The sequence below is a fragment of the Pyrus communis genome, chromosome 8 (genome assembly GCF_041283825.1).
Source record: "Pyrus communis isolate YQ-2024b chromosome 8, ASM4128382v1, whole genome shotgun sequence".
In the NCBI taxonomy this organism is placed as follows: Eukaryota; Viridiplantae; Streptophyta; class Magnoliopsida; order Rosales; family Rosaceae; genus Pyrus; species Pyrus communis.
The window spans coordinates 17,219,651-17,243,309 of record NC_142572.1 but is presented as its reverse complement, the minus strand read 5'-3'; the positions used below and the strand labels follow the sequence as shown (position 1 = coordinate 17,243,309).

The window sequence follows — 23,659 nt, the reverse complement described above, 5'->3', positions numbered from 1 at the left end:
TCTCTTTAGATTCGAACATAGCTAATAATACAATTAGAATATATAATTTTTGTTTCCTACTCACACGAGCCCATATCCTTGCCTTTAGATTGACAAAGTAAACATTTAAATTCATGACTCTCCCGATTCAAAAAATATAAATACGTCAGATTGATTAAAAGAGCAAATGATTATATTTCTTATATCTTCTTTCCCAATTCACAACATTATATTTCCTATATCTTATTTCCCAATTCACGACGTTTTCCATTCCAGTTAACTAAACGTGTTATAATAAAACTGCTAACCCAAGTTTTAGGTTTTTTAACCCAAAAAAAAATAAAAAGGAAAATTCAGGACAACCTGCGTGAGCCATTTTGGTAAGCGGCCCCCTCGACTCCAACACATCCCCCAACCCTTTTGAACCCTCCTCCCCAACACCAAGTAGGTGGTGTTGTTAATTAGTTTTTAATCTAATTTAATTATGTTCTATAATATTCAATTAATTTCAATTTCTTTGTTAGGAAACTGCCCTCTATGACCATTCCTCTCTCTCTGTGGGTCGTTTCGTAAATTAAAGATTACTGTCCTCTTTAATCTCTATTTCTTTCTCTCCCTTTCTCCTTTCAATTTCATTCCATCCACCCAAAAGGCCAAGGCCTCTCCCTTTCCTCCCAACCCCCATTGCTCTCAGTGGGTTTTGTTTTCCATTTTTCTCACCTATTAATTTTTTTCTCCAGAAAAATAAACAAAAGAAGGGTCTTTTCATCACCCACCCGGATTATCTGGACCAGTTCTTTCGATTTTCTGCTCCGGATTGTTTTCATAGATCGGTTTCGTCATCTGGGTATGTTTTGTTTTTCGATTTTGTTCGTTTAGTTTTGTGGGTTTTCAATCGGTCGGTTGCTGATATGATTGGATTTGAAAAGACTTGGTTTTTGGATTCTGGGTTTTGTTGTGGTCTTGTTTGTGCTTGTTGTGTTTAATCTCTGCAGCTGGAAATATAAAGGTTGTACCTTTTCAGAACAAACCCAAGATTCTTACTTTGTTATTGGGTTTTTGTTCGTCTGTGTTGTTAACATTTGATGTCTGTTTGTTCTAGGTTGTCGTTTGTTGTTTGATTATGTGAATAACTTTTGATATCATCTGCTTCTGGAATTTGGAATGAGATTTTGGCTTTTGAGGTTTTCGGCCATCCATATTTGACCTTGTCAGTGGGTGAACCGATCTCTAAATTTTTACCAATGGGTTTGATAAGTCATTCTTTGATTATACGATGATAATTCATTGTGTACCGTGTGTGGTCAGTTGCTTGTCTGAAAGCTTGCACCTTTCGATTGTACTACGTTGTTGTACTCTAAAGTTTCATGTTTTCAGCTGGTGGGTACCTTAATTTATGTGAATTTGATTGCCTTGGAAGTGTTTCAGGAGTGGGTTTAGTTTTTCGATCATTCTTTGCTTTAGCTGTGGGAGTTGGTTTGGCTGGGGTTTTTTATATGTGGGAATGCCTGTGTTTGTATGAATTGAAGGATGCTTGTTTTACCTGATATAGCTGCACATTCAGTCATTCACTCTTTTACTGCAGCAACATGATAATGAACATTTTATCTTGATGTTCGCCTGCTTTCAGGCCAGGATAGCATGGGTGATTTTCCATTACCTTATCGCTAATCTAAGCTTAGTGTGTGTCTTCCTGTTTGGTTAAGTAGGTGTTCTGGTGTCATTGCAAATATGGATACTAGTCTTCAATTCAACTATCACCCACTGTGCTCCCACAACACCTACCCAAGAGCTTAGAGTTAAAACATTTTGTTGAAGCATAAGTGAGGGGTTAAAAAAAGTAACATGAAGAAAGGCATTGCCAGTAGGCAACGCAACTCACACTCTAGCTTCTTCCTTCAGTTAAGCATTCAAGTTTTTCACACATGGAACACATAAATATCCGAGAACTCTTTGACCGGTGTTGAAAGTTTGCGCTTCTCTTACCTATAAAAGAGAAGAAAAAGTTTGTTGCTCTTACTTTTACAGCATAATTTTGCACCTATAATTTACTTTAAAAATCTTCAAACTTCATAACCTTTCTTCTATTTTGTTTTGTCAGGTCTGCCAAAGTACAAATAATGTATTACTTATACTGAAGATTTCTTCAAGTTCTTTACATTTCTTTTACAAGAAGATTCATATTAGCGCTAATGCAAGGGCAGAGGGGTACTATTGGTTCCTTGCCTGAATTCCTAGAATTTGACCATGGAAGTGCATCAAACGATGCTGCTCTAGATCAGCAAATTTGCTGGAATAGCACACGGAATCCTGCAGAAAGGATTCCAGACTATGTACAATCACCCGGTGATATGAATGTTGGGTTTGTGAATTCTATGGGACAGGAGCGACAACACTTGAGTAGATGGTGCCTAGGTGAACCTAGTTCTAGCAACTCACAGAGTGAGGTAAGTAGTGATGAGCGGAAACCAGATCTTGGATGGTCATCTTCAGTGGATCCTTGTGTAGAAGCTGCTTCAAGATTAGAAGAGCGACACTATGAACCAACTAATAACCTTTCACTGGACAACAATGTGAATACCATTTTTACACAAAGTTCAAGTTCTGATGCAATCCCACAGAATCTGAACTTGAATGCATGTTTTGCGGGCCATGGTGGTGATAATAGTCAAGTAATGGAATGTCCTAACACATTCAAGTATAACGTTTCTGAAAATGAGCAAATTCGACCTCCTAGCAGTTCTAATTCCTTTATGCTTCCTTCTGGAGGTGCTGGATTTTTAATGGGAGAGAATGATGGCAGATCGGGTAGTTCATTGGAGGGTCGTCGTGTATCTTGTAAAAGAAAGGCCATGGAGGGAAATATAGGGCAGTCTTCTTTAAGTGGAAGTTGCAGTTACTTTCAGCATACAGACAGTGGTGGAAGGACTTCTGTTCCCGCTCACTATAATGCAGTCAGCAGCCTAAGCATATCCACTCCATCAGAACAGGGGAATTCAAGACTTGGAGTAGTTGGGAGAGCACTTGCTTCTGACAGCCTTCCTGATTCAAATGCTGGAAGAAGCTCAGAAAGCACTCATAGGAACCTCCGTGTGAGGATAAACCCTTCAAATCAGCAAAATTCTATACACTCAAATAGGTTCTCGATGGGGAGGGCTGCTAGGCATTCTAGTATTTCCTCTTCGAATCATTCACCAAGTCTTCTTCCAGTTGATCATAATATGGACCTGAGACCAGCACCAGCGTTAGATAATATGAGTTCACAGAACCAGCCGGTTGTCATCCATGTTCCTGCTTTGCCGCAAAATGTGCAATCGTTGAGATGGAGTGGAGGGTCTAGCTCAAGAACTGGCAACTTATCAAATTCTGTGGTTTATGGAGACAGAGATGCTCCACAGCCTCCACCACGTGAGGAAGGGAGCTCAAGAAGCATGGCGAGACACATTTTGGATCATCCTATTTTCGTACCAGCAACTGAATTGAGAAATTCAACTCGGCATCCTGCAGGTGCATCAAACAGAAATTTACCTGGTGGAAATGCAAGTATTCCTGGTAATGTTGCTTCAGCATCCCGGACTGGCACAAGTTCAGGTGTTAATCCAGCAGCTGCACCTACGTGGGTTCCTCCTCACAATTCTCATCCGCAATTTCCTCGAAGATTATCTGAATATGTTCGCCGATCGTTATTTTCTGCTTCTGGTAGTGAGCCTGGGAGTCAGGGCACTAATTATTTGCCTCTGCATTCGGGTCCTGCATCATCACCAGAGGTTGAGAGTTCATCTGGTACAGGTAACCAAGGTCATCATCGGTCTCACCCAAGGTCAGCATCTTGGATGGAGAGACATGGCGATGGTGGACTTGGACTTCCATATTCATTACGGACTTTGGCTGCTGCAGGGGGTGAAGGAAGTAGCAGGCTGGTATCTGAGGTGCGTTGTAGAACTCTCTCTCTGGCTGAGGGTTTTCTTTCAGAATATTTTTTTTATCCCATTATTTAAAGCATTTAGATGAATATCAGGGAGAACCCACATTTATGCGTAATCACCTATTGATGTGATACCATCAGATGTCTGAATATAATGATGACCACGATGATACGGGATATGCAATCACTTTTTCCTTTTAGTCAATCATGAATGTTCAAAAATAAGATAAATTTTTCAGTCCTCTAAATCATTATGTTTCTAACTTTTTATGTGATTTTGTCATCTTCAACTAGTTACATCATAATTCTTGTTATTTAAGTTTTCTGTTACTCTAATACTGCTAAGTTTATATTATTTTGCTAGTTATGGGAAAAGAGATATTCATGTAAACCTTATGAAGTTTTTATTCTCTCTTTAGCAGATTTGCAATGTCCTGGGTCTCATGCGTAGGGGCGAGAGCTTGCGATTTGAGGTTAGAATTTTATTTGCTTATATTGAAGCACCTCGGTATACTCACAGTTTTGAAAAAGAATCTGTTTTGATAAAGCACGAATGCCTTATTCTCGTCACGGGATTCTGGTTTTGGAAGTTTAAGGCATATATATCTTTTCCTTATATATTTGGGGACCCGGTGTTTCTGTTTTCATGTTTAAGAAATAAGAATATCATAACCAAAGGCTGTTGTGAGATGTGAGAATTTTTTTTTTAAATTGTGGTCTGACATTTGGCTTGTACTTCTTTGTGTCAGGATGTTATGATTCTTGATCAGTCAGTCCTTTTTGGGGTGGCTGATATTCACGACCGACATAGAGATATGCGACTTGATGTTGATAATATGTCTTATGAGGTACTTGATTCACCCAACCTCCCGCTTCCTCAAAAGATACATAACAGTCTGCTCCCCTATTGGTAGAAATTAGATTATTAAGACATAAAAATCTAATTATTGTAGGAATTATTGGCTCTGGAAGAGCGTATCGGAAACGTGAACACTGGATTAAGTGAAGAAACCATATCAAAGCGCTTGAAACATAAGAAGTATATTGCAGTAGGATCTTCGGCAGATACAGAGCCATGCTGTGTGTGCCAGGTAATGACCACATAATGCTCAATCTGTGTTACATTTTCATGTTTTTGCTTTGCTTGATTTATATATACTGTTAATATGCAGGAGGAATACAATGGTGGAGAAGATCTTGGAACGCTCGAATGCGGACATGATTTCCACAGCGAGTGCATAAAACAATGGCTGATGCACAAGAATCTGTGCCCCATCTGTAAAACTACAGCCCTGGCAACATGAGGTCGACGACGTCAAATGTTTTTGCAGGCTAGTTTTTCTTCAAATTAGGTAAAGAGGGTTGCTTATGGAATCAGTCTGCCCACATATGGGCTCACTGAGTCCCAATGCCTCGATGCTTTCACCTTTCCGTGTTGGTCGAGTTGAAGTTGGTCCAAAGCACTACTTCAAGCGCCGAGCGGAAAATTACTTTAATTATTTTTTATTTTATTTAGAAGGCCTCTTATTGGAGGCATCACATTTCGAAGTTGGAAAAGCAAAACTGGTACTGACTTTTCATTTTATCAATGAATGATTAGGCTTCTATGTTTTTTGTTATGGTTTGATCCTGTTTCTGCTGCAGGTTCTTTGTTATACCTGTAGATTTCATGATCTCGAATTCCTTTTCGGAGGGCTTGATAGAAAACGTAACTAGTTCTAGGATTTTTGTTTCTCTGTTTCGGCTTTCTTTGCAATTCCATGGTGCTGTAGCAGAGGATTGATCAAGGTTTGTTTGTTTAATCTATGCAAAGCAGACATGTCTTGGATCTTAATCTTTACTACTAGGCTCCCATTTTGTTGAAAAGGTAATTAGGCTCATCTTTTGGTCTTACGTGCAAACAGCTAAGGGCTTGTTTGAGACTACTTTTAGGAATCACTTCTGCTTGGAAGTGCTTTTGGTATAAGTGTTTTCAGTATTAGTGTCAAATTTTATTAACAATCCAAGGGTTTGAGACTATTTGAGTAGGAATCACTTATGCTCATTAGTGCTTTTAGTATATACATGTCCAGTTTCATTACAAAACCAAGTGCTTCTTGACAATGTACTTGGAAGTGACACAGAAAATGCTTCAGAAAGCGCTTTTACGACTAAAAAGTGATTTTAAGGTTTTTCGCTAGACGTGGTTAGAAGCGCTATTAGTTGTCAGAAAGAGAAAGAGATCCTATTCGGATCTCTTCCACTAAGACCACCGGATCAAATGAATCGGGTCTTTGAAATTTGATCCAACGGCTAAAAATGGGAGCTTCTTTTAAAAGTTATAATAATTTTAGCCGTTGAATCAAAATTCCAAACATGCCTTAATGTAGTCAAAGCGTAGTGGAAGTTTAGCCGTGAACTAGGTTTGCTGGTTCCCTTGTAACTTGTTGGCTTTGCTGGTCCCTTTGTAACTTGTTGGATTTGTCGGTCCCCTTGTAATGATGAGCAGGTCTGGAATTAGATTGACGAATTAGATTGACACTTGGTTGGATTAATGTGTCATAGTCATCGCAAATCATAATGAAACTTCACATCAATCGAGCAAGATCCTGAAAATCTCAAAGCTTTAATCAAGTTCATGAATCAAGATGTTAATATCATTTACAATTTCATATGCTGATATAATCACATTGATGTTTGATCGTGGTTGGGAACCTTTGGATCCAATTAAATTGCAGAACAAGAAACGTGGGGAATGTTCTTGTGCCCTAGAATTTTCTACCTTCCTTTTTCCTTGTGAGTTTCTCTTAGGTCACTTTTTAGGGCGTGCGTTGGCAAACCCTAGTGAATTTTTCTAAAAGAAGAGGGATTTGAAGTCGTGTGATGCAGAGGCTGTAGGTAGCAGTCAAGAACACGCCACTAAAAAGGGAGGGAGCCTCGGGATTTGCACCTTTTGGTGTCCCCTTATTAAATTCTACAGGCAAAGGTGACGTTTTTGGTTGGATAAGACGGTGGAGGAGTGCATGGTGTGTTTGACTTTAACCTTCCGACGTTGAACAATGCGCTTTTTCTAGGGTTTATTACAAATTTTGCCCCTAAATTTTTGAAAATTTTCGAAGTGCCTGGAACATAGGCGATATGCCATATGTTATTATACAAGTGGTGGTAAGGTTTTTATTATTATTATTTTTTTTCAAATATTCCTCCACTTGTATAATATCATACGGTGTATATGTCTGTGTTTCAGGTACACTGAAAAATCTTTCCCAAGTTAGTGACTTCAACTATAGAAGTAGCCACGTTTAGAGGTGGGGTATATCGTCCACTTTGGACCAACCAATTAGGTTTAGTTCTGTTTGCTTCCTACTTGAAACAACGTCGAGTTACGAGCCGAAGAGTTATTCATGTAGTTCGACTACATATTTGAACAACTAATTAGCTGCTTAAAAGCGAATTGATCTATTTAGAGATCTTTACATCCCTTGTTTTTGCAATTGTACTTTCTTGTGGTTTAATGAAATTAACACAGTCGTCAACGGTTATCAGTACTGAAATTAACACAGTCGTCAACGGTTATCAGTACTGAAAAATGCTCGAACTTATAAATTAGTTGTGGCATTGCCCAACACACAAGCCAATTCACACCCAGCAAATTACTAAACTTGAATCATGTGTGTGTTCACTTATGTTAATTTTTGTGATTAGGCCTCATTGTCATCCTTTTAAATTGAGATTTTAATGTTTGAAAACTAAAGTGAAACAACTCAAAAAATTTGTGCTTAATTATGACCCGATATGGTAAATAACAGAAAACAAGGGCCGGCGGTCTGCAATATACATAAAATAATGGGAAACTCTACAAATTTATAAAAAAATAAATGGAAATTTCTGCGAATGATGACGTAAACATGTGACTGAGCATTTGGCAATTAGCGCGGGAGAGTAATCAAATTGTGAGCTTTACGGGTTTAAACCTTCTTTTAAAAGAGTTTCATGGAAATTGGCAATCACGGAAGCACAGCAGAATAAGAAGAGAGAGAAAGACAGAGGAGGGAGAGAGAGAGAGAGAGAGAGAGGCAGAGCAGCGAGGGCGAATTGGGAACGATGCTAACAACAAACTGAAAACCTCACCGTCTCCGGCTGAGCAGCGACAGCTCTGTGAAATTGTTCGATTTTTTCTTGGGTTCTGAAGGGTACGAAATTCAGCTATGGCGGATCTGTACGGATCAGCGCCGGACTCGGAAGAAATCTCGAACATTATCAGCGAGCTCCTTCACGGTCACGGCTCCTCCGCTTCCTCAGCCTATTCTAGCATGCCCTTTAAGCCCACTTACATGCACCTGCTGCATTCGTCAGTGCCGCTGCCACTCCAGGCGGCGACGCCGTCCGGGGTCTTGATTCCGGAGGCCAGGCATGAGGATCATCGGCGGTTTGCTCAATTGGTGGACCGGTCTGGCTCGGACCAGCGAGTAGTGGGAGGAAATTCGAACTCTGCTCGTATGTTGGAGTCGTCGTCCGGGTTCCACTTCTCCGATTCCGGTGGCTACTTCACGGCGGAGGTGAAAGAAGGTATGGAGTCTGATGGGAGGAGGATTTCGTCTGAGAAATATCTCGGCGACTTTAGCTGTGACAGTGAGGTACTTCCCATTTTTCTTCGTTTGAATTCTGTTTGGTTGCTGAGAAAATTAGGTGGAAAATTTGAAGGAACCACTAAAAAGAGAGAGAAAAAAAGAGAACTTTTGTTGTGTTAATTCTGTTTGTTTCCGTTTGTTCAACCTTAATTGCATTGAAATTTGAAATCTTTGTGGGTTTTGGTGGAATTAGAAGGGTCTGGAGGAGGCTCCGGACGTGCAATTGAACTCAGCGCCTCCGCGGAGTTCATCGAAGAGGAGCAGAGCTGCCGACGTCCATAATATGTCGGAAAAGGTTGGATCTTTCTTCCTTGTGTGTGAAGGTTTTCGATTCGAGTATGTAGAAATTGGGATTTTGATTTCTGGGTTGTAAATTTGATTGGTTGGCAGAGGAGGAGGAGTAGGATTAACGAAAAGATGAAAGCTTTGCTGAACCTGATTCCGAATTCTAACAAGGTACTCTTTTCCAAAAGTTTCTACAGCCTTTTGTGTGCTTTATTTTTCAAATAGTCGTACAGTCTTTTGTTCTTTTTTGTTTATGAGTAGACGAGGATTATGCGAGATTAGCTTCTTAATAACACGCGAGATTTGATCATGTGCTTTTGTTAGACGGATAAGGCTTCGATGCTGGATGAAGCAATCGAGTATTTGAAGCAGCTCCAGCTTCAGGTACAGGTAAGATGGTTTTCACTGTTTTCGGAATATAATTCTGATGACATTAAGACCATTTGCTTTTGATATCCCTTCAAAGATTAGCCATCTTGAGTATTATTAATCTTCAGCTATGCACTTGATGGTCTGTTTGTCTAAAATTTAGAATGGATTATATTGAGTGCTATTGTTGCTGCTTGGTCCGGCAATAAGATGCGTCACCTTTAAGACTGGGCTCTGAAGCATAACTGAGTAAACATGACTTATCAGAATTATAGAGTTTGTTGAATAGTTTAGAAATTAACGAAATACTACACTGCTCTTGGTGAAGCACTTATGTGAACCTGATTCATGCCGGACTGAACAAGCCCGACTGAACTGTCCTGCAGTACTTCTTAACAAACAGAAAATGGCCCAACATTTGCTTTGGGGGAAACATGGTAGACTTCAAAAAGTGTTAATCATAACGTTTTGAGTAAAAAAGATCGATAGCCTATATAAAGTGTCATATGGTATGCATTGTTATTTTAGCATTGTTCTGGCATACTCGTTTAACAAACAAAAAGTGTTGCTTTGATTCATGGGAGAAGCCACTGAACTTAAATCTGACAAACAAATTTGGCTGCCTCAAAAGCTGTAGGACCTGCTTGTCTTTTGTGCATGTTCTGGCGTTATATTAAGTATGCTGTTTTTCCGTGGCTTAGACATCTTTGTCTTTCGGTCTTACCATGTGGTTTAGGAATGAAGGTCATCATGCGCCAGACTCAGTTAACATTAACCTTGCAAGCTGAACATAGTGACACCTATGTTCTGTGGCGATACACCATTTTATTTTCGACACAAATCATCAAATCCAAGGAGGGAAAAGTTGATTAATTGAATGTAACAGTATTTGGGTGTTCTCTGAATGATTTATGGCGTTCTATCTGTTGCCTTTAAGAGGGACATCATGTGCCCCATGCTTGTGTCTTGGGCATGAGTTAACGCTGATGTACTTTTCGCTTCTGATTATACTTGCAGATGTTAACGATGAGAAATGGATTGAGTTTGCATCCAATGTGCATACCAGGAGTCATGCAGCCTATGCAGTTGCCTCATATGGGATTGAGCTTTGAAGAAGGAAGTAATAAATTTCCAAAATCCAGCAAAGGAATAAGCCCTTTTTACGGGAGTGGAGAGAACTCAATGCAATCTGCTTTCAATTTATCCGCCGGATACATGATCTCAAATCCACCAATGGTCATACCCTCAGTTGCAAATGTCCCGACTTCAGAACCCATATTTGGTTCTGAACCATCGGTTCAAGCTCACTACAGACTCTTCAGTGTCCCCTCATCCTCTAAGGTAACTCTAGCATGAATTGCAGAAGTAACTTATCAGAATTTCGAGAACTAATGCAGATCATTTCCTTGCTCTGTGAAGGAACTCTTCAGTGACGGTGAACTACAATCAAAAGTAGATACCATTAGGACAGGGAAAAACTCTTCATCGGACGTTGATGTATGAGATTGCAGCCTGTTTTCATACAGTTCTTTTTCTTCAACCAAGCAAGAGACTATCATCATCTTCGTTCATATACTTTGATTAGGTTATAAATTGTTAATATTTTGCTAAGTGTAACAGGTTGACGCGATTGCCGTATTTCTACTGTTGATGCTTCTTAACTTGTATAAAAATACTGGGTACCAGTCTTGGTATTCTCCATTTATAAAGCCATGGTTTTTTTTTCTAGCTTTAGATCGATGGCTCAATTGCTGTAGTTCATGATCAAAATAAACGTTTCTAGTATGCACCGAGATTTTTGGCCGCACATCAGCACTTCATTCATTTTGTGTATGCTATACACCGGAGCATAGTAAAATTGTCGCCAAAGCAAATCTCAATTATATACAGTGACTTTGAAGTATGAACAGGAATGCTATTGAAACGAGGACAAGAGAGATGAACGTTTCCTTTGCCTCCGTTTCGGTTTCAGAAGTTTCTTTTCTTTTGATACACATATTATAACGGCCGTTAAATGCATTTCACAATCAAGTCACCCTCCAACTTCATTCAATTTACCAACATGCCATGATACACTTTGTTATTTTGGGGCCAAACAAAAGCGACCATGGTAAGATAAACACACGTTTAGAAGGTGACTTACATGATCTAAGTTCAAATCGTCACATGAAAAGAAAACCAAATTCATAATTGGAGCTTATTAGTTATCGAACAAGCATTTGTTGTCAATGTTTTATCAAGAACATGTTGATATGATTGTTGCAGACAAATCATACCTACATATCATCAATAAATTTTCGATATATCAAAGAACTATGCATAAAATTTTTAAAAACAAGGTAAAGGTTTGAAGAACACTTTTTCTCTAAATAAGTACTTTCTTTGAGGGAGATTTTGAACTTGAGTGCATAAGAGAGAGCATGTCTGAACTAACTAATGTAGCTACGTACGCTTACTTATGCGCGTTAAGAGTCTCGTTTTCTTGGTCACCTAGTGGCAAAGGCGGATGCGTGTATGGACTTGGGTGGTCTCGGGATCGCCCAGAAGTCCGAGGAAGCGCTTGTGAGAACCTCTGAGGACAACCCAACGGTCTAGGCATGTGGTGGAAGAGAGAAGACCACCATAGCTGTGCAGATGTTGTGCAACAAAAGTTTTGAATCAAGAAGAAGCACTAACATGACTTTGATGTTCTTGGACCTTGGTTCCAATGAAGAAGAAGGACTTTCTCTCTTCATTTCCCAGGTGACTAACTCCCCATTTTTTGTTTTCTTTTTTTAATCGTTTTCAAATCAAGTTGTGCCACCTATCATTTTAATTAAGAAAGGAATGGTGTATTACTCAATTCACACTTTTTATACCATATGTTTGACACTTTTTATACCATATGTTGAAGCTGGAAAATGTGAGCTCTAGTTGCCCCACTCCTACAAATACAGTGGAGAAGAAAGAGGTGGTGGAGATCAAAGAAAGCAGTGACAAGGCTGGTGGTGGGCCTGGCGGCCGCGCCGGTGGTGAATCGGATCATGGTGTACACACTTGGACTGAGAGGGAAAGAAGGAAGAAGATGAGGAATATGTTCTCTAGCCTTCATGCTTTGCTTCCTCATCTTCCCGCTAAGGTAATAATAGTCATATTCAACTCCAATATGTTTAACTAATTAGATTCATGAAACATTTCAAAGCTTAATTTATGAGACTTTCAAGCACTAAACCCAACTTACTCTTTGTAGCTAAGGTGCGTTCTTTTATTAGATGAACTATAATACTTTTGTTACTTTTGTTTGCTGGCGTGAGTTAGATCAGTTGATTATGAATATCACATGCTAGTTACAAATGCAATGAACTACGGATGCAAGTCTAAATTTAGGGTCTCCATATTTATGTTATACTTGGGTTACTAATTTGAACATAATCTATTTATTGATTTAGCTCAAAATGTACTCTGTTCTGTTCTAAATTAGTTTCTAAGAGAGGTTAAGGAGTACAATTGATTGATTAAGATTCAGTAATCATTCGAGCAGTAAATCCCGGAATGGGAACTACAGAATTAAGAAGAAAAAGAAGATCAAAGCTAATATATGTTATTTTTCGATGATTTTGTAGGCAGATAAGTCTACCATTGTTGATGAGTCAATAAGATACATCAAGTCTCTTGAACTTACTCTCCAAACAACACAAACACAAAGGCTTGACAAATTTTCTGCACTGCCAGCATCATATAGAGAGTCAACTTGTGATACAAGGGAAGCGTTTTTGGCTGATCATTTTCATCAGGGTCCACAAACATCAATCAACTTGGCATTGCCGGCTGCTCTTTCACCACCGCCTGCTTCCTTCCAGACGTGGTTTTCCCCAAACGTTGTCCTGAACATGTCCGGTAACGATGCTCAGATCAGCGTTTGTTCACCACCAAAGCTAGGGATGTTGACTACTTTGTTTTACATACTGGAGAAGCATAAGCTGGATGTAGTATCTGCTCACATCTCCTCGGATCGATGTCGTTGCATGTACCTGATCCATGCTCATGTAAGTAGACTAAGAATCCATATATGAGCACTTAGCTTGCATGCTAATTCCATTAGCAAGCCAAATGATCAATTAATCATTAGTTAGTTAATCAGCTGTCTAATTACGCATTATTTTCGTTCTGGGCTGGTCAGGCAGGCGGAGCTTGTGATAATTTTCCGGAGGTATTGTCAGTGGAGGACACATTCAAGCTAGCAGCAAGTGAAATGAACTTGTGGCTCTTGTCTCGTTGATTCGTTATATACTTGATAGTGTGATTACCACCTTGCTAGAATAGAACTTGAAGAAGCTAGGAAAATTCAGCTTTTATTAGAAGTGCTTTTAGGAAAAATGTTGTGGATGTTATATGTGTTTGCTGATGGCCTTTAAAATTGAGCTTTTCCTTCCATCTTAACTACAACTAGAATTCTTCTCCTTCAGTTAACTCAAGCTGTTCTGGAGTCTTGCTGGTATTTCTCGGCCGAGAGCTTGTAAGCCCAATGGGCTGTGGTTGTTCTGATTTGGGCTGTGCGCTATTTCTCTGCTTATTTTTGCTCAAAAGCACTTTTAGTTGAAGTAGAACGCGATAGAAACTTTACAGAACTTCTCAATGTTTCCTGAAAATTTAAAAAATTTCACCAAATTTTTTAGTGCTTTTAAACTCGTAAACACTTCTATTTTTAATTATCTGAAAGCGTTTTTACCTTTTTCGTGACTTGATTAAGTGCGGAGATTGTACTGAAGCCAATATTTACCATCATATTCGAAACTATTACTATACACTTCTCAATCCTTGAGGCAATGAGGATATTGAGGAGGTGATATGCCCCCTACTGACAAGGCTAGTACACTGTTTGGTCACATCATAACTTTTGTTTTATGTGTTTTTCCCTCTCAATTAAAAGGTGTCCCAAAAAAAGTGTGCACCTCCCTTTATTTTAAGGGGAAAAAAAGGTGTCTCTCATTTACTTCCAAACCTAACTTTGATGTCCAAATGGAGCATGTAAAATATTGGCAAATGCTAACAATGATCTCGGAATATGACAACAAACCACCCCTTGTGCAAATGTGTTAGATTGTGACTCGTTTTAATCTACGGTACACTAATAGTTTTTGAACAATGCTTGGCTACTCAAAAGATGAGTAGGAGTTCTTACTCAAAGCTGTTTGTTGGTGATTCTAGAACTTCATTTTCATGATCCAAACCATTCATATTACAAATCATTCTATAAAGATCACCTCTGAAAAAAAAATACAATTAAAATAAGGTTGTTTAGTTATTGAATTGTATAAAAACAAATGAACGGAATTGGTAAAAACATTACGAACCGTCTATATATTTGCTATAATAGATTGACTAAATGATTTTACTTTAATTTATTTTTTTGCAGACATGACCTTTACAAAGTAATTCATAATATAAACAGTTCTAATTATAAGTATGGCGCTATGTGATTCAATCACGAAGAATTTTGAATAAAAATTTCTACTCATCATTGAGTAGTCAAGCATTGTTGGTAATTTTTTTGACAAATCTAAACGCTCAGTGATGATGTCGATGCACATAAACAAACACTGAGAAGATTACAAACTTGAGAAACGTAATTGAAGAGTATAGCACAAGAGCAAGAGCTTTCGCCATCTAACGGCCCCTCTGGACTTCAAGCCCACTTTACACAAGTGTCCAGTTCTTTGTGGACCCATATAAAACAGCCCATTTGATGTTAACCCTCTTAAGAATCTAAATCCCTAATCCCAATCAATCTCAATCCTAATCCTAATCACATTTATAATCTAACTTGGGATCAGTTAAATTATAATTAAGTATCCCACAAGAGTCAAACACAAAGTTCCATAACATTGCAAGAAGAAAATAATAAAACAATTAAAACAATAAACAATCATTTATGGCGTCCCACAATTTTAATATTTATTTACTTTTTCCTAGATCCAGTGGATTAGCCAATGATTTTCTTTTGTCTTAATGAGCGACAATGTTATAATGAGTTAGATATTTAGTTATTAAAAAAAGAAAAAAAATTGGTAAAGATTAAACCGACACTATCGTTTATATGTGTAGTAGTTTTTCACCACCGCACTAAAACGCCATCGATAAGCAGAAGTTTCTTAGTTGTTTCCTAAAATAATAAAAAAAATGTAAAACCGAGACAAGAATCAAGTTCCCATTAACATAACCGGAATCTTTGAATAGAAAACTAGAGACACCATAGCCAATGAACAAAGAAAGTCGAGCCCACGGGCCACGACCATAATAACCATATTTAATTATAATTAAAATGTAGTAATTAATACTTTGAACTCTTATACTTTGAAGACTGTAATACTTGATCGCATATGTACGCAGAGATAATGTCTGTAAATCTTTAAATGATGCCACGTGCACAAATCAAGGCGTCCAAAAACAAATTCGGATCCTCTTTGTGAACAGGATTCGTGAATCGTGTGTTCATTGTATATCATGCAGTCAGAAATTATTTTATTTAAAATTAAACAAACAGTACCTGACAAAAACTGAACAGACTAATCTTAGAATCCTTACAAGAATAATCCAGAGAAAATTCTTTTGGTCTAAGAACGACTGACATTAACATTTCTTTGTTATTAAACATAGTTAACGTGTCAAAGCCACATTTATTGCTCTGCTGGGGACAGAGTATGTGTAGTTAATACGTGCGCATTTTACACGTTACATAGTCTGGGCGAAATTAGATTTTACATTTGTAAATACATCAATAAAAGCATACAGTGGAAGAAGCAGCAGTAGCTACTGGAGCATTCTCATCATCCGATTCATGCTCTCTCTCCTCACTTTCTCTCTCATCCCCCACTCGCTCAAAGCTGAGATCACCACCACCATAATTTCTCAACTTCCCCATTTGTGTAGTCCCCACCGTCACTCTCTCTCTCCTCTCTCTCTAAGCATTCTTCTTCTTCTTCTTCTTCTTTGAGGAAGGAGGAGTGAAATTTACAGTCTACGATGTCCGGGTACTCGTTTTTGAACGACCAGCTCTCGAAGAGGACCTCCATTTTCGGTTTGCATTTGTGGGTAGTTTTGGGAATATGCGTTGGAGCCGCCATTGTTCTCGTCCTCTTCCTCATCTCGCTCTGGTTCACTTCCCGCCGCAACAGCAGCAGCTCCTCGAAAGCCAAGACCTTTACACACAACTCCTCCGCCATCCCGAACGTCTCCAAAGAGATCCAAGAAATCCGAATTGACAACTTCCGGAACAACCCATCGCAGCCCGACCCGAAACCCATCAACCACCAGAGCCACCCTGACCCGGTTGCTGACTCGGACTCCGCCAGAGCCCAGCCCCTGCTTCTCAAGCAGGACGATCGCCACGACAGCCCGGCTGGGAGCGGTGGCCGACAGAGAATTCACATTGAGATTGGAAAGGACCACCAGATTTCGTACCCGGAGAAGGGTGGCGGCGGTGGGTCGTCGCATGGCAGCGGGGAGGCTCGGTCTGGGGACCAAGGGATGATCGCTGCGCCGGAGGTTTCGCATTTGGGGTGGGGACATTGGTACACTCTCAGAGAGCTTGAGGATTCCACTAATGGGTTTGCCGACGAGAATGTGATTGGTGAAGGCGGCTATGGGATTGTTTACCGCGGTGTTTTGGAGAATAATACGATTGTTGCTATAAAAAATCTGCTTAACAACAAGTATGTAGTTAAAGTTTTGCAAATTTGGTTATCAGTAATTGCTTAATTTCGTACTAATTATGGTTAATTTGAGATTATGATCATGTTTACTAAGAACCCAGTTGGGAAATTTGAGACCTTTAGCTTGGGGAGTTAGTTAATTTTGTTAGATTTTTCATAGATTTGGGGAAAATATACCTTTTTTTTTTTTTTTTTTCCCCTAACCATGAGCTTTATATTGGGGAATTTGGCATGAGATGGCTTGATGATTTTACTTTGCTTGGTTCAGGGGGCAAGCCGAGAAGGAGTTTAAGGTTGAAGTTGAAGCGATTGGCCGTGTTCGCCATAAGAATTTAGTGAGGTTGCTTGGTTATTGTGCTGAAGGAGCTCATAGGTAATTTTGATCTTCATTTGCTACGTTGTGTATACTTTCGAGTTTCGATCTCTTGTTTAATGCATGACCTTCTCTTGATGGCTAATTTGTTAAGAATCTTTGTGATTATTTCTTCTTTTTGGATTACCTATTATCTTTTCCTTAAATGATTGTGCTAATGCAGTAGGGTTTTTGTAGGATGCTTGTATATGAGTATGTCGACAATGGAAATTTGGAACAATGGCTTCATGGAGATGTTGGGCCTAAAAGCCCTCTTACGTGGGAGAGTCGCATGAATATAGTACTCGGTGCAGCAAAAGGGTATTCCTCAAACTGAATGACCTCAGTTCTTTCGATTCTTTGTTGTTTATCATAACTAAAACTCTGTGAATGTTTTAGCTTGACATACTTGCATGAGGGTCTTGAGCCAAAGGTCGTTCACCGTGATATTAAGTCTAGCAACATCTTACTTGATAAGCAGTGGAATTCAAAAGTATCTGACTTTGGCTTAGCAAAGCTCCTTGGCTCAGAAAGGAGTTACGTGACAACTCGAGTGATGGGAACATTTGGGTGAGTTTAACCTCTCTACGTAACTGTTGCTTACTATCTGGAGAATGGAGAGTTATAATCTTGTTTTGGCACACTTAAATCACACATTTGATTTTGCTTTGTAGATATGTAGCTCCAGAATATGCCAGTACTGGCATGTTGAATGAAAGAAGTGATGTGTATAGTTTTGGAATTCTCATAATGGAGATAATTTCTGGGAGAAACCCAGTGGACTATAGCCGCGCTCCAGGAGAGGTTTGTTTTCATGATCTTCACTTGATAACGTTGTCTTCCAACCAGAAAAACTGGTACTGATTGGTGATCAAACTTCAGGTGAACCTAGTTGAATGGCTTAAAGCAATGGTTACAAATCGGAATGCTGAGGGAGTTTTGGATCCAAGGTTACCAGAGAAGCCTTCTTCCAGGGCACTGAAGCGCGCTCTTTTGGTTGCACTGCGTTGCGTGGACCCAAATGCTCAAAAGAGGCCTAAAATGGGGCATGTGGTACATATGCTTGAAGCCGATGATTTCCCTTTCCGAGATGTAAGTTGCATTCATTTCTTCCCCTAATTAATCTAGCCAGCTGGATATCTGTTTTCTAGCTGGTTTATGATGCTACATCTTGTTTGAAACTGCTTTCAACGTGTTTCGTTATTTGTCTTCATAGACTTGCATTCTGCAAGTACCGAAAACCTTTTATCTGTTTCTTTAGCTAAAAGTACAAGCATTTCTACGTCATGAAGGATTGGCGTGATATTTTAGATTTCACATTAAATGCTAATTTAGTGGATGATGAGAAAACTTAAACCTAGCGTATTTCGTAAACATCTCAGTCACTTGTTGCGCTTTGCATGTTGGCAACTTATGTTACACTACATTAATATGAACTAATGGGTGTGTTGGCTTCACTTGAACTGTTTAAACGTGAAAGCACGTATTTGAGTTTCTCATCCACGATTATTTTGTGCAAATAATTTCAGGATCGCAGGGCTGGAAGAGAATATGGGCGCTCACCACATGACGCTGGAAGGGTGGACAAGCATGTGATTGAATCAGGTGATAGTAGCGGGTATGAGAGTGGTGCCCAAACTAACAAGCCATTATGGAGAAAGCAAGAAGTTGAAGAAGAGCATTAGCTCCTCACCAATCACCAGTTTTCATGTGTAAGGTGAATCGATGCACCTCGTTTTGCCCGTGTGCTTATGTCTAGGCGACAAGTTAAATTAAGTTAGCTGTTATTTACTTCCCCTGTATAGCCCCATTCATGTCAATATGAGCTTGCACTTCGGTGGATTCTCCAGGACCAGCTCTGTTATGGTGATTCAGTTATTGCGTAAGAGCCAGTCATAAGGAAATTTTCGGAAAAATAGTAAATTCCGAGTCTTCCATGGCAGTCTTATCGCCCGAGTTTGTTCCTTGACGGTCTTTCCTCTCTGTTAGGTAAGCTGTAACTTCTCATTGTTGAATCTTTGATAAAAGAACGAAAATGACCGAAGGTTTCACTAGGGCGTTTCAGTTAAGAGGCGAAATCAACGGCATTCGTGGCTTTCGCGGTAGGTTTAGGGTTTAGTTAGAAACATTCGGGCCCTACTGCATTCTGTCATAGGTTGACAGCTAAGGATGTCATATGTGTGCACAAAGGCATTTGAAACCTTTGGACCCCTCAAATTTTGCGGTTTTGCTGGTTTTGTTTTTAATGTAAAAGTTATTAGAGTGTCCTTCCTTCTGTTTCTCTGTTTCCGGACCTTCTGTTCTTTGCTTCGTTTTCTTTTAGGTCCCACACCAGACCTCACACCAAAAACATTTGTTGGTAGTTTCGAATTTTGTTTTCTTTCGCTTTTGGACTGAAAATCTGTGGTCTTTGTTTACATGTCGCATAAACCACAAAAATGCAAGCTACTAAAAAAGAACAGCACATGAAAAGTAACTTGTCTGCCAAAAGATGGTCGCCTCTCACATTTACCTTGTAGTTGGGACTATATCTCCTTTTATGCATCTCTCATCACGTGAGTCCGAAATGTCCCCGTTACACTCGAGATTAGTAGAAGTTGAGACTATTTCTCCTCTTATGCATCTCTCATGATGTGAGTCAGATATGTCCCGTTACATCTGAGATTTTGCCCAAAACTAGACATTACTGTCTAGTACCGGTTCACTTTTGGGGCAAGGATCTGTAATATTTTTACAAGTTCATCTGCGATTCTTAAGTAAATTGTTAAGTACAAGATTGATTATACATAAATGTCTTAAAGGAGAGAGACCATCTGACGTAAAAATTAGTTAATATTTGCCAATTTTATGAATTTTGAAGTTTTTTTTTTTTTTTGCATGGAGAGATCGCCGACACGGAAAAGCGGGAAAAACAGTGACTAAATTCAACGCTTATGACCCAAAAAACTGGGCAATTCTAAACCATGACGACTGCCCTCGAACTTCTAAAGTTGAAAACAACATTTGTTTGTTTCATGATTTAGGAACTAGTAATTTACGACCAACAGAGGGATTGATACTATGCGGTTAAGAGTGCTAAGCTCTATTGCAATCTTCATTCCTTTAGGAAGCTCCAAAAATGCAAAGTAACTAGATGCAGCATCTCCCACATTTGTCACAACCATAGTAAAGTTTTTCTCTTTCGGAGAGTTGTCCGTGTCGTTGAAAACGGCTATAAAAGAAGGGTAGTTTAGCTTAGTAGGTTGTGACCTGCAACTCCATTGATTTCGTCGGATAACAGCGCTTACCTGCTTTGTAGTGTACCCGAGGTCACATAGAAACTTGATAGTCATGCACATCCATGTCGTAGACGAGTCCGGGACTCATGGCTATGTTCGGGTGAATGTGGCTTGCACCGAATTCTTTATGGTGCTTCAAGTATTGTCGAGGTTGTATGTTGTGGTCATGATCGTTGATCGAATGGAAGAAAGGCTCCATTTGCAGTAAACACCCTTTAGCAGAGCTACAACTTCTGCAACATGGGGTGCTACCATTGATGCCCCTGACATTAGTTGGTAATCTGATGCCAACTTATAGTTGTTTACTTCATGAACAACTTGTTAGGTGCAACTGCAGCGAGCACATCAACCCCATGTGCAATTCGGGTGTAGAATGCTTGGAGTGACGGGGTCTAATGCTCTTGAAGAGAAGGCGCTACTTGTAGTGCTGATTTTGTCCCCATATTGTTGTGCACAAAGGTAAGGGTTTAAACTTTAGTTGCATTGGCTCTTCTTCCATACTCTTTAATCAAAGTCCCTATACTCTTTAATCAAAGAGCCTTTCGCCATTGATAGAACCAAATCAGGAATGGTGAAGTCTTCCGTGTATAAGTGTGGCGTATCTGACATGAAGATTGCAGCGTAAGCACCTGCGTTCTTTCCCTCTTTCAGTTGTCCATCAATGTTAACCCCCTTGGGATTATCACAGAAGACTGATTTTCTAGGCACTTCTTTATGATCTAATGCCCCATAATCGCATGTTGATTTGCTCTCAGTCTTTCCCGTAGTACAACGGTTTATCAGCAATGTAAATGCTTTCGAGGAAGTATGATCCTTCAATTGTGAAGCCGTTGTCTAGAGTCAAGGTTGCACTGAAAGTACGATCAGGTGTGCCAGCTCCTACTTTTGTGATCCAGGGTGCTCCATTATAGGTTGAGTTATCAGAAGGACCATTATTATTCCCAGCAGTGCATACGAAAACAGTTCCCTTCTTGACCGCTGAAAGAGAACCGATGGCAATTATAGCATTCTAGTAAGGAAGTTGAAGCCAAGAGACAGTGACATACAATCAGAAATCGCCTGATCCATCCTGGCAAGCACATCACTAGCTGCACTCTTTTCTGAATCTGTTGCCCACACCGGACCTTGTACATGGCAACAAGTGCATGCGGCACCACCCTTGCTGTCGTGCCTTTGGCATATCAGAAATGACACATGGTTGCCTGCAGCTGTCGACGATGTGTGTGTTCTGTGACCAAAGAAGTCTCTCGGCGAATCAGAAATGATACATGGTTGCCTGCAGCTGTCGATGGTGTGTGTGTTCTGTGACCAAAGAAGTCTCCCGGCAAATCATAGTCATAATCTTTGGAAATCGGTAATACCTGCAGCTGGCCTTTGCTGAAAGATCGAGCACCAATGATCTTCTTATTGCAGAGAGACGGGGTGAATGCAGTTCCATTCTCACACTCGCCTTTCCATCCTATTGGCACTTCTGACATTCCCTTATCGCCAAAACTCTCACTCCCTGAACAAATTCCCGTATCAACAATTACTATGATCACATCTTGGCCAACTGAGGTATTAGGCCGTAAGCCGAGGTTCTGTCTACGTCCAAGAAACTTGGGACTGTGAGTTGTGAACATCTTTCCAAAAGACTTGGGATACGTGGCAACATGAGCTGGGGATATCTCCAATCTAGACAGCTGAGGAGTAAGCCTGGCACTGAATCCATGCACGACATGGCTGTATCACGAGTACAGCAACATTTCACGGTCATCATTTTCTGCAGGAGACGAAGACGACAATGATTTCAAGGTGGACTTGTGCCACGCCTCGTGCGTTGAGAAAGATTCGAACTCAACATTCGATACTGCATCGTTGATCTGCAGCAGCATTAACAACAGAAGTGTGATCGTGATGTAAGAGGGATTTTCGAGCGTTATAAGAAACCATTGTTGATATTTAATTACAAAACGTTATGTTCAAGGTCCGTGTTTAGAACGCAATTTTCTGGTCGATTTTGTCAATGTCAAAACAAAAAGCTTACTGAGTTTAATGGTTTATGTGGTTATTACTTAGAGAGATTGGACAGGCCTTGTCTGACTTGATAGCCTGCATTTTTCTTCTGTTTTTTTTTTTTTTTTGGGTTCTTTTCGTTGGTTTTTAATCTTTTGGAGCTATCTGTCAAAACCAATCTGCATGCCTTAATGTCAAAGGCGAGAGAAACTAAACTTACCAATTACATAGTTTGTACCAATTTTTCTTTAATAGTCTGGACTACTCAATGGTACGGAAAATGAACGGTTAAGATTAAATTGAGACAATACTATTTTTACTTATTTGTCAATCTAATGAATATAAAGTCGGACTGTAGTCCGGACTAATGAAAACTTACATACCCATTTGTGTATTCTCTCGCCGAAGTACAATAAGAAAGAGATAGACACTTAGGCATAGAAGTTTTTTTTTGTCGAAGCCACCCGAAAGTTTACTCATGATTTTGATTACTTTTGTGCACGCTATCGCTCGAATCTTTGTTCTCTTACCCTTGCAATTTTATTGTCATGGGTCCTAGTTCGAACTCAATCGGGCTAAAAATATAAGACCTATCTGAATGTTGAGCCTTATACCAAAATGGGTAGCTGATTTCTAAATGTTGAATTTGAAGAGGCCTAGTGGTAGTGGATCATACCAAAATATCTAGTTTGATAGGTTCACTTGGCAAGCCCAAATTAATTATGATTGGAAATTTAAATATTAGAAAACGATGGTCACATCATTTTTAACTTTTTCTACACTTTAGTTAAATTTTGTTCGTTGATTTTGTTTGATTTTGTTGGTATGAGTCAGAGATTTTCTTTATTAGTAACAATTCAAACTCTAGTATTTTACTATAATTTTATCTGATTTATCTAATTCAATGACTAAAAATTAAGAGGATGTGTGAAAAACTTAAAAAAAAAAAAAAAAAATTGTGAAAGTACCTCCCCTTTATAACCCTTGCTTTGGGAGATAAGAATGGAGACCACATGCTACATATTGAGTTCTCTATTTTCAGTAATGAAAACATAAAGAAAGTTGCGTTGAGTGCTACCACCACGAGACATTGAGAGAGACATACCTCCAATTAGTCACGTTTTGGACTTATAATGCGACATTATGCGAGAAAATTAAACAACATCATATCACGT

At 39.4% G+C, this 23,659-nt stretch overlaps 4 protein-coding genes and 1 pseudogene across 11 annotated transcripts; 4 read left to right on the top strand and 1 right to left on the bottom strand.

Moving 5' to 3' along the window:
- Positions 1-334: 334 nt before the first annotated feature.
- LOC137718070 (putative E3 ubiquitin-protein ligase RHG1A) lies at positions 335-5,523 on the top strand. 3 transcript variants are annotated; one of them, XM_068457582.2, is made up of 6 exons: positions 335-826; positions 2,081-3,908; positions 4,324-4,377; positions 4,654-4,752; positions 4,858-4,995; positions 5,077-5,523. In XM_068457582.2, the coding sequence occupies exons 2-6, from the start codon at positions 2,172-2,174 to the stop codon at positions 5,206-5,208; spliced, it is 2,160 nt and encodes a 719-aa protein (XP_068313683.2). In that variant the 5' UTR covers positions 335-826; positions 2,081-2,171; the 3' UTR covers positions 5,209-5,523. The 3 variants fall into 3 exon arrangements, with proteins under 3 accessions (XP_068313683.2, XP_068313684.2, XP_088554754.1); XM_068457583.2 differs by having other exon boundaries at positions 450-826; positions 4,327-4,377; XM_088698628.1 differs by lacking the exon at positions 335-826 and adding an exon at positions 1,293-1,359.
- A 2,369-nt stretch (positions 5,524-7,892) lies between these two features.
- On the top strand, positions 7,893-10,902 carry LOC137717851 (transcription factor SPATULA). 6 transcript variants are annotated; one of them, XM_088698623.1, is made up of 6 exons: positions 7,893-8,520; positions 8,711-8,809; positions 8,905-8,970; positions 9,124-9,183; positions 10,186-10,509; positions 10,588-10,902. In XM_088698623.1, the coding sequence occupies exons 1-6, from the start codon at positions 8,092-8,094 to the stop codon at positions 10,669-10,671; spliced, it is 1,062 nt and encodes a 353-aa protein (XP_088554749.1). In that variant the 5' UTR covers positions 7,893-8,091; the 3' UTR covers positions 10,672-10,902. The 6 variants fall into 6 exon arrangements, with proteins under 6 accessions (XP_088554749.1, XP_068313445.2, XP_068313446.2 ...); XM_068457344.2 differs by having other exon boundaries at positions 9,124-9,189; XM_068457345.2 differs by having other exon boundaries at positions 8,708-8,809.
- Positions 10,903-12,052: 1,150 nt separating this feature from the next.
- LOC137717292 (transcription factor bHLH95-like) lies at positions 12,053-13,550 on the top strand. The gene is made up of 3 exons (XM_068456598.2): positions 12,053-12,286; positions 12,771-13,193; positions 13,328-13,550. Exons 1-3 carry the CDS (start codon positions 12,053-12,055, stop codon positions 13,424-13,426), a joined length of 756 nt encoding a protein of 251 aa, XP_068312699.2. The 3' UTR covers positions 13,427-13,550.
- A 2,338-nt stretch (positions 13,551-15,888) lies between these two features.
- Positions 15,889-19,153, top strand: LOC137717850 (putative serine/threonine-protein kinase At1g01540). Its single transcript, XM_068457342.2, has 7 exons — positions 15,889-16,859; positions 17,128-17,232; positions 17,410-17,532; positions 17,611-17,781; positions 17,886-18,015; positions 18,094-18,303; positions 18,741-19,153. Exons 1-7 carry the CDS (start codon positions 16,171-16,173, stop codon positions 18,894-18,896), a joined length of 1,584 nt encoding a protein of 527 aa, XP_068313443.2. The 5' UTR covers positions 15,889-16,170; the 3' UTR covers positions 18,897-19,153.
- A 1,084-nt stretch (positions 19,154-20,237) lies between these two features.
- On the bottom strand, positions 20,238-22,408 carry LOC137716956 (subtilisin-like protease SBT3; annotated as a pseudogene).
- Positions 22,409-23,659: the final 1,251 nt, after the last annotated feature.

Excerpts from the sequence above, each read along its gene's own strand:
- LOC137717851 (XM_068457343.2), top strand. The coding sequence starts at position 8,092 with ATGGCGGATCTGTACGGATCAGCGCCGGACTCGGAAGAAATCTCGAAC. Across the intron at positions 8,810-8,904 it reads TCCATAATATGTCGGAAAAG|AGGAGGAGGAGTAGGATTAA; the intron begins GTTGGATCTTTC and ends ATTGGTTGGCAG. Across the intron at positions 8,971-9,123 it reads TGATTCCGAATTCTAACAAG|ACGGATAAGGCTTCGATGCT; the intron begins GTACTCTTTTCC and ends TGCTTTTGTTAG.
- LOC137718070 (XM_068457582.2), top strand. The coding sequence starts at position 2,172 with ATGCAAGGGCAGAGGGGTACTATTGGTTCCTTGCCTGAATTCCTAGAA. Across the intron at positions 4,378-4,653 it reads GCGAGAGCTTGCGATTTGAG|GATGTTATGATTCTTGATCA; the intron begins GTTAGAATTTTA and ends TCTTTGTGTCAG. Across the intron at positions 4,753-4,857 it reads TTGATAATATGTCTTATGAG|GAATTATTGGCTCTGGAAGA; the intron begins GTACTTGATTCA and ends TAATTATTGTAG.
- LOC137717292 (XM_068456598.2), top strand. The coding sequence starts at position 12,053 with ATGTTGAAGCTGGAAAATGTGAGCTCTAGTTGCCCCACTCCTACAAAT. Across the intron at positions 12,287-12,770 it reads TTCCTCATCTTCCCGCTAAG|GCAGATAAGTCTACCATTGT; the intron begins GTAATAATAGTC and ends ATGATTTTGTAG. Across the intron at positions 13,194-13,327 it reads TGTACCTGATCCATGCTCAT|GCAGGCGGAGCTTGTGATAA; the intron begins GTAAGTAGACTA and ends TGGGCTGGTCAG.
- LOC137717850 (XM_068457342.2), top strand. The coding sequence starts at position 16,171 with ATGTCCGGGTACTCGTTTTTGAACGACCAGCTCTCGAAGAGGACCTCC. Across the intron at positions 16,860-17,127 it reads AAAAATCTGCTTAACAACAA|GGGGCAAGCCGAGAAGGAGT; the intron begins GTATGTAGTTAA and ends TGCTTGGTTCAG. Across the intron at positions 17,782-17,885 it reads CGAGTGATGGGAACATTTGG|ATATGTAGCTCCAGAATATG; the intron begins GTGAGTTTAACC and ends TTTGCTTTGTAG.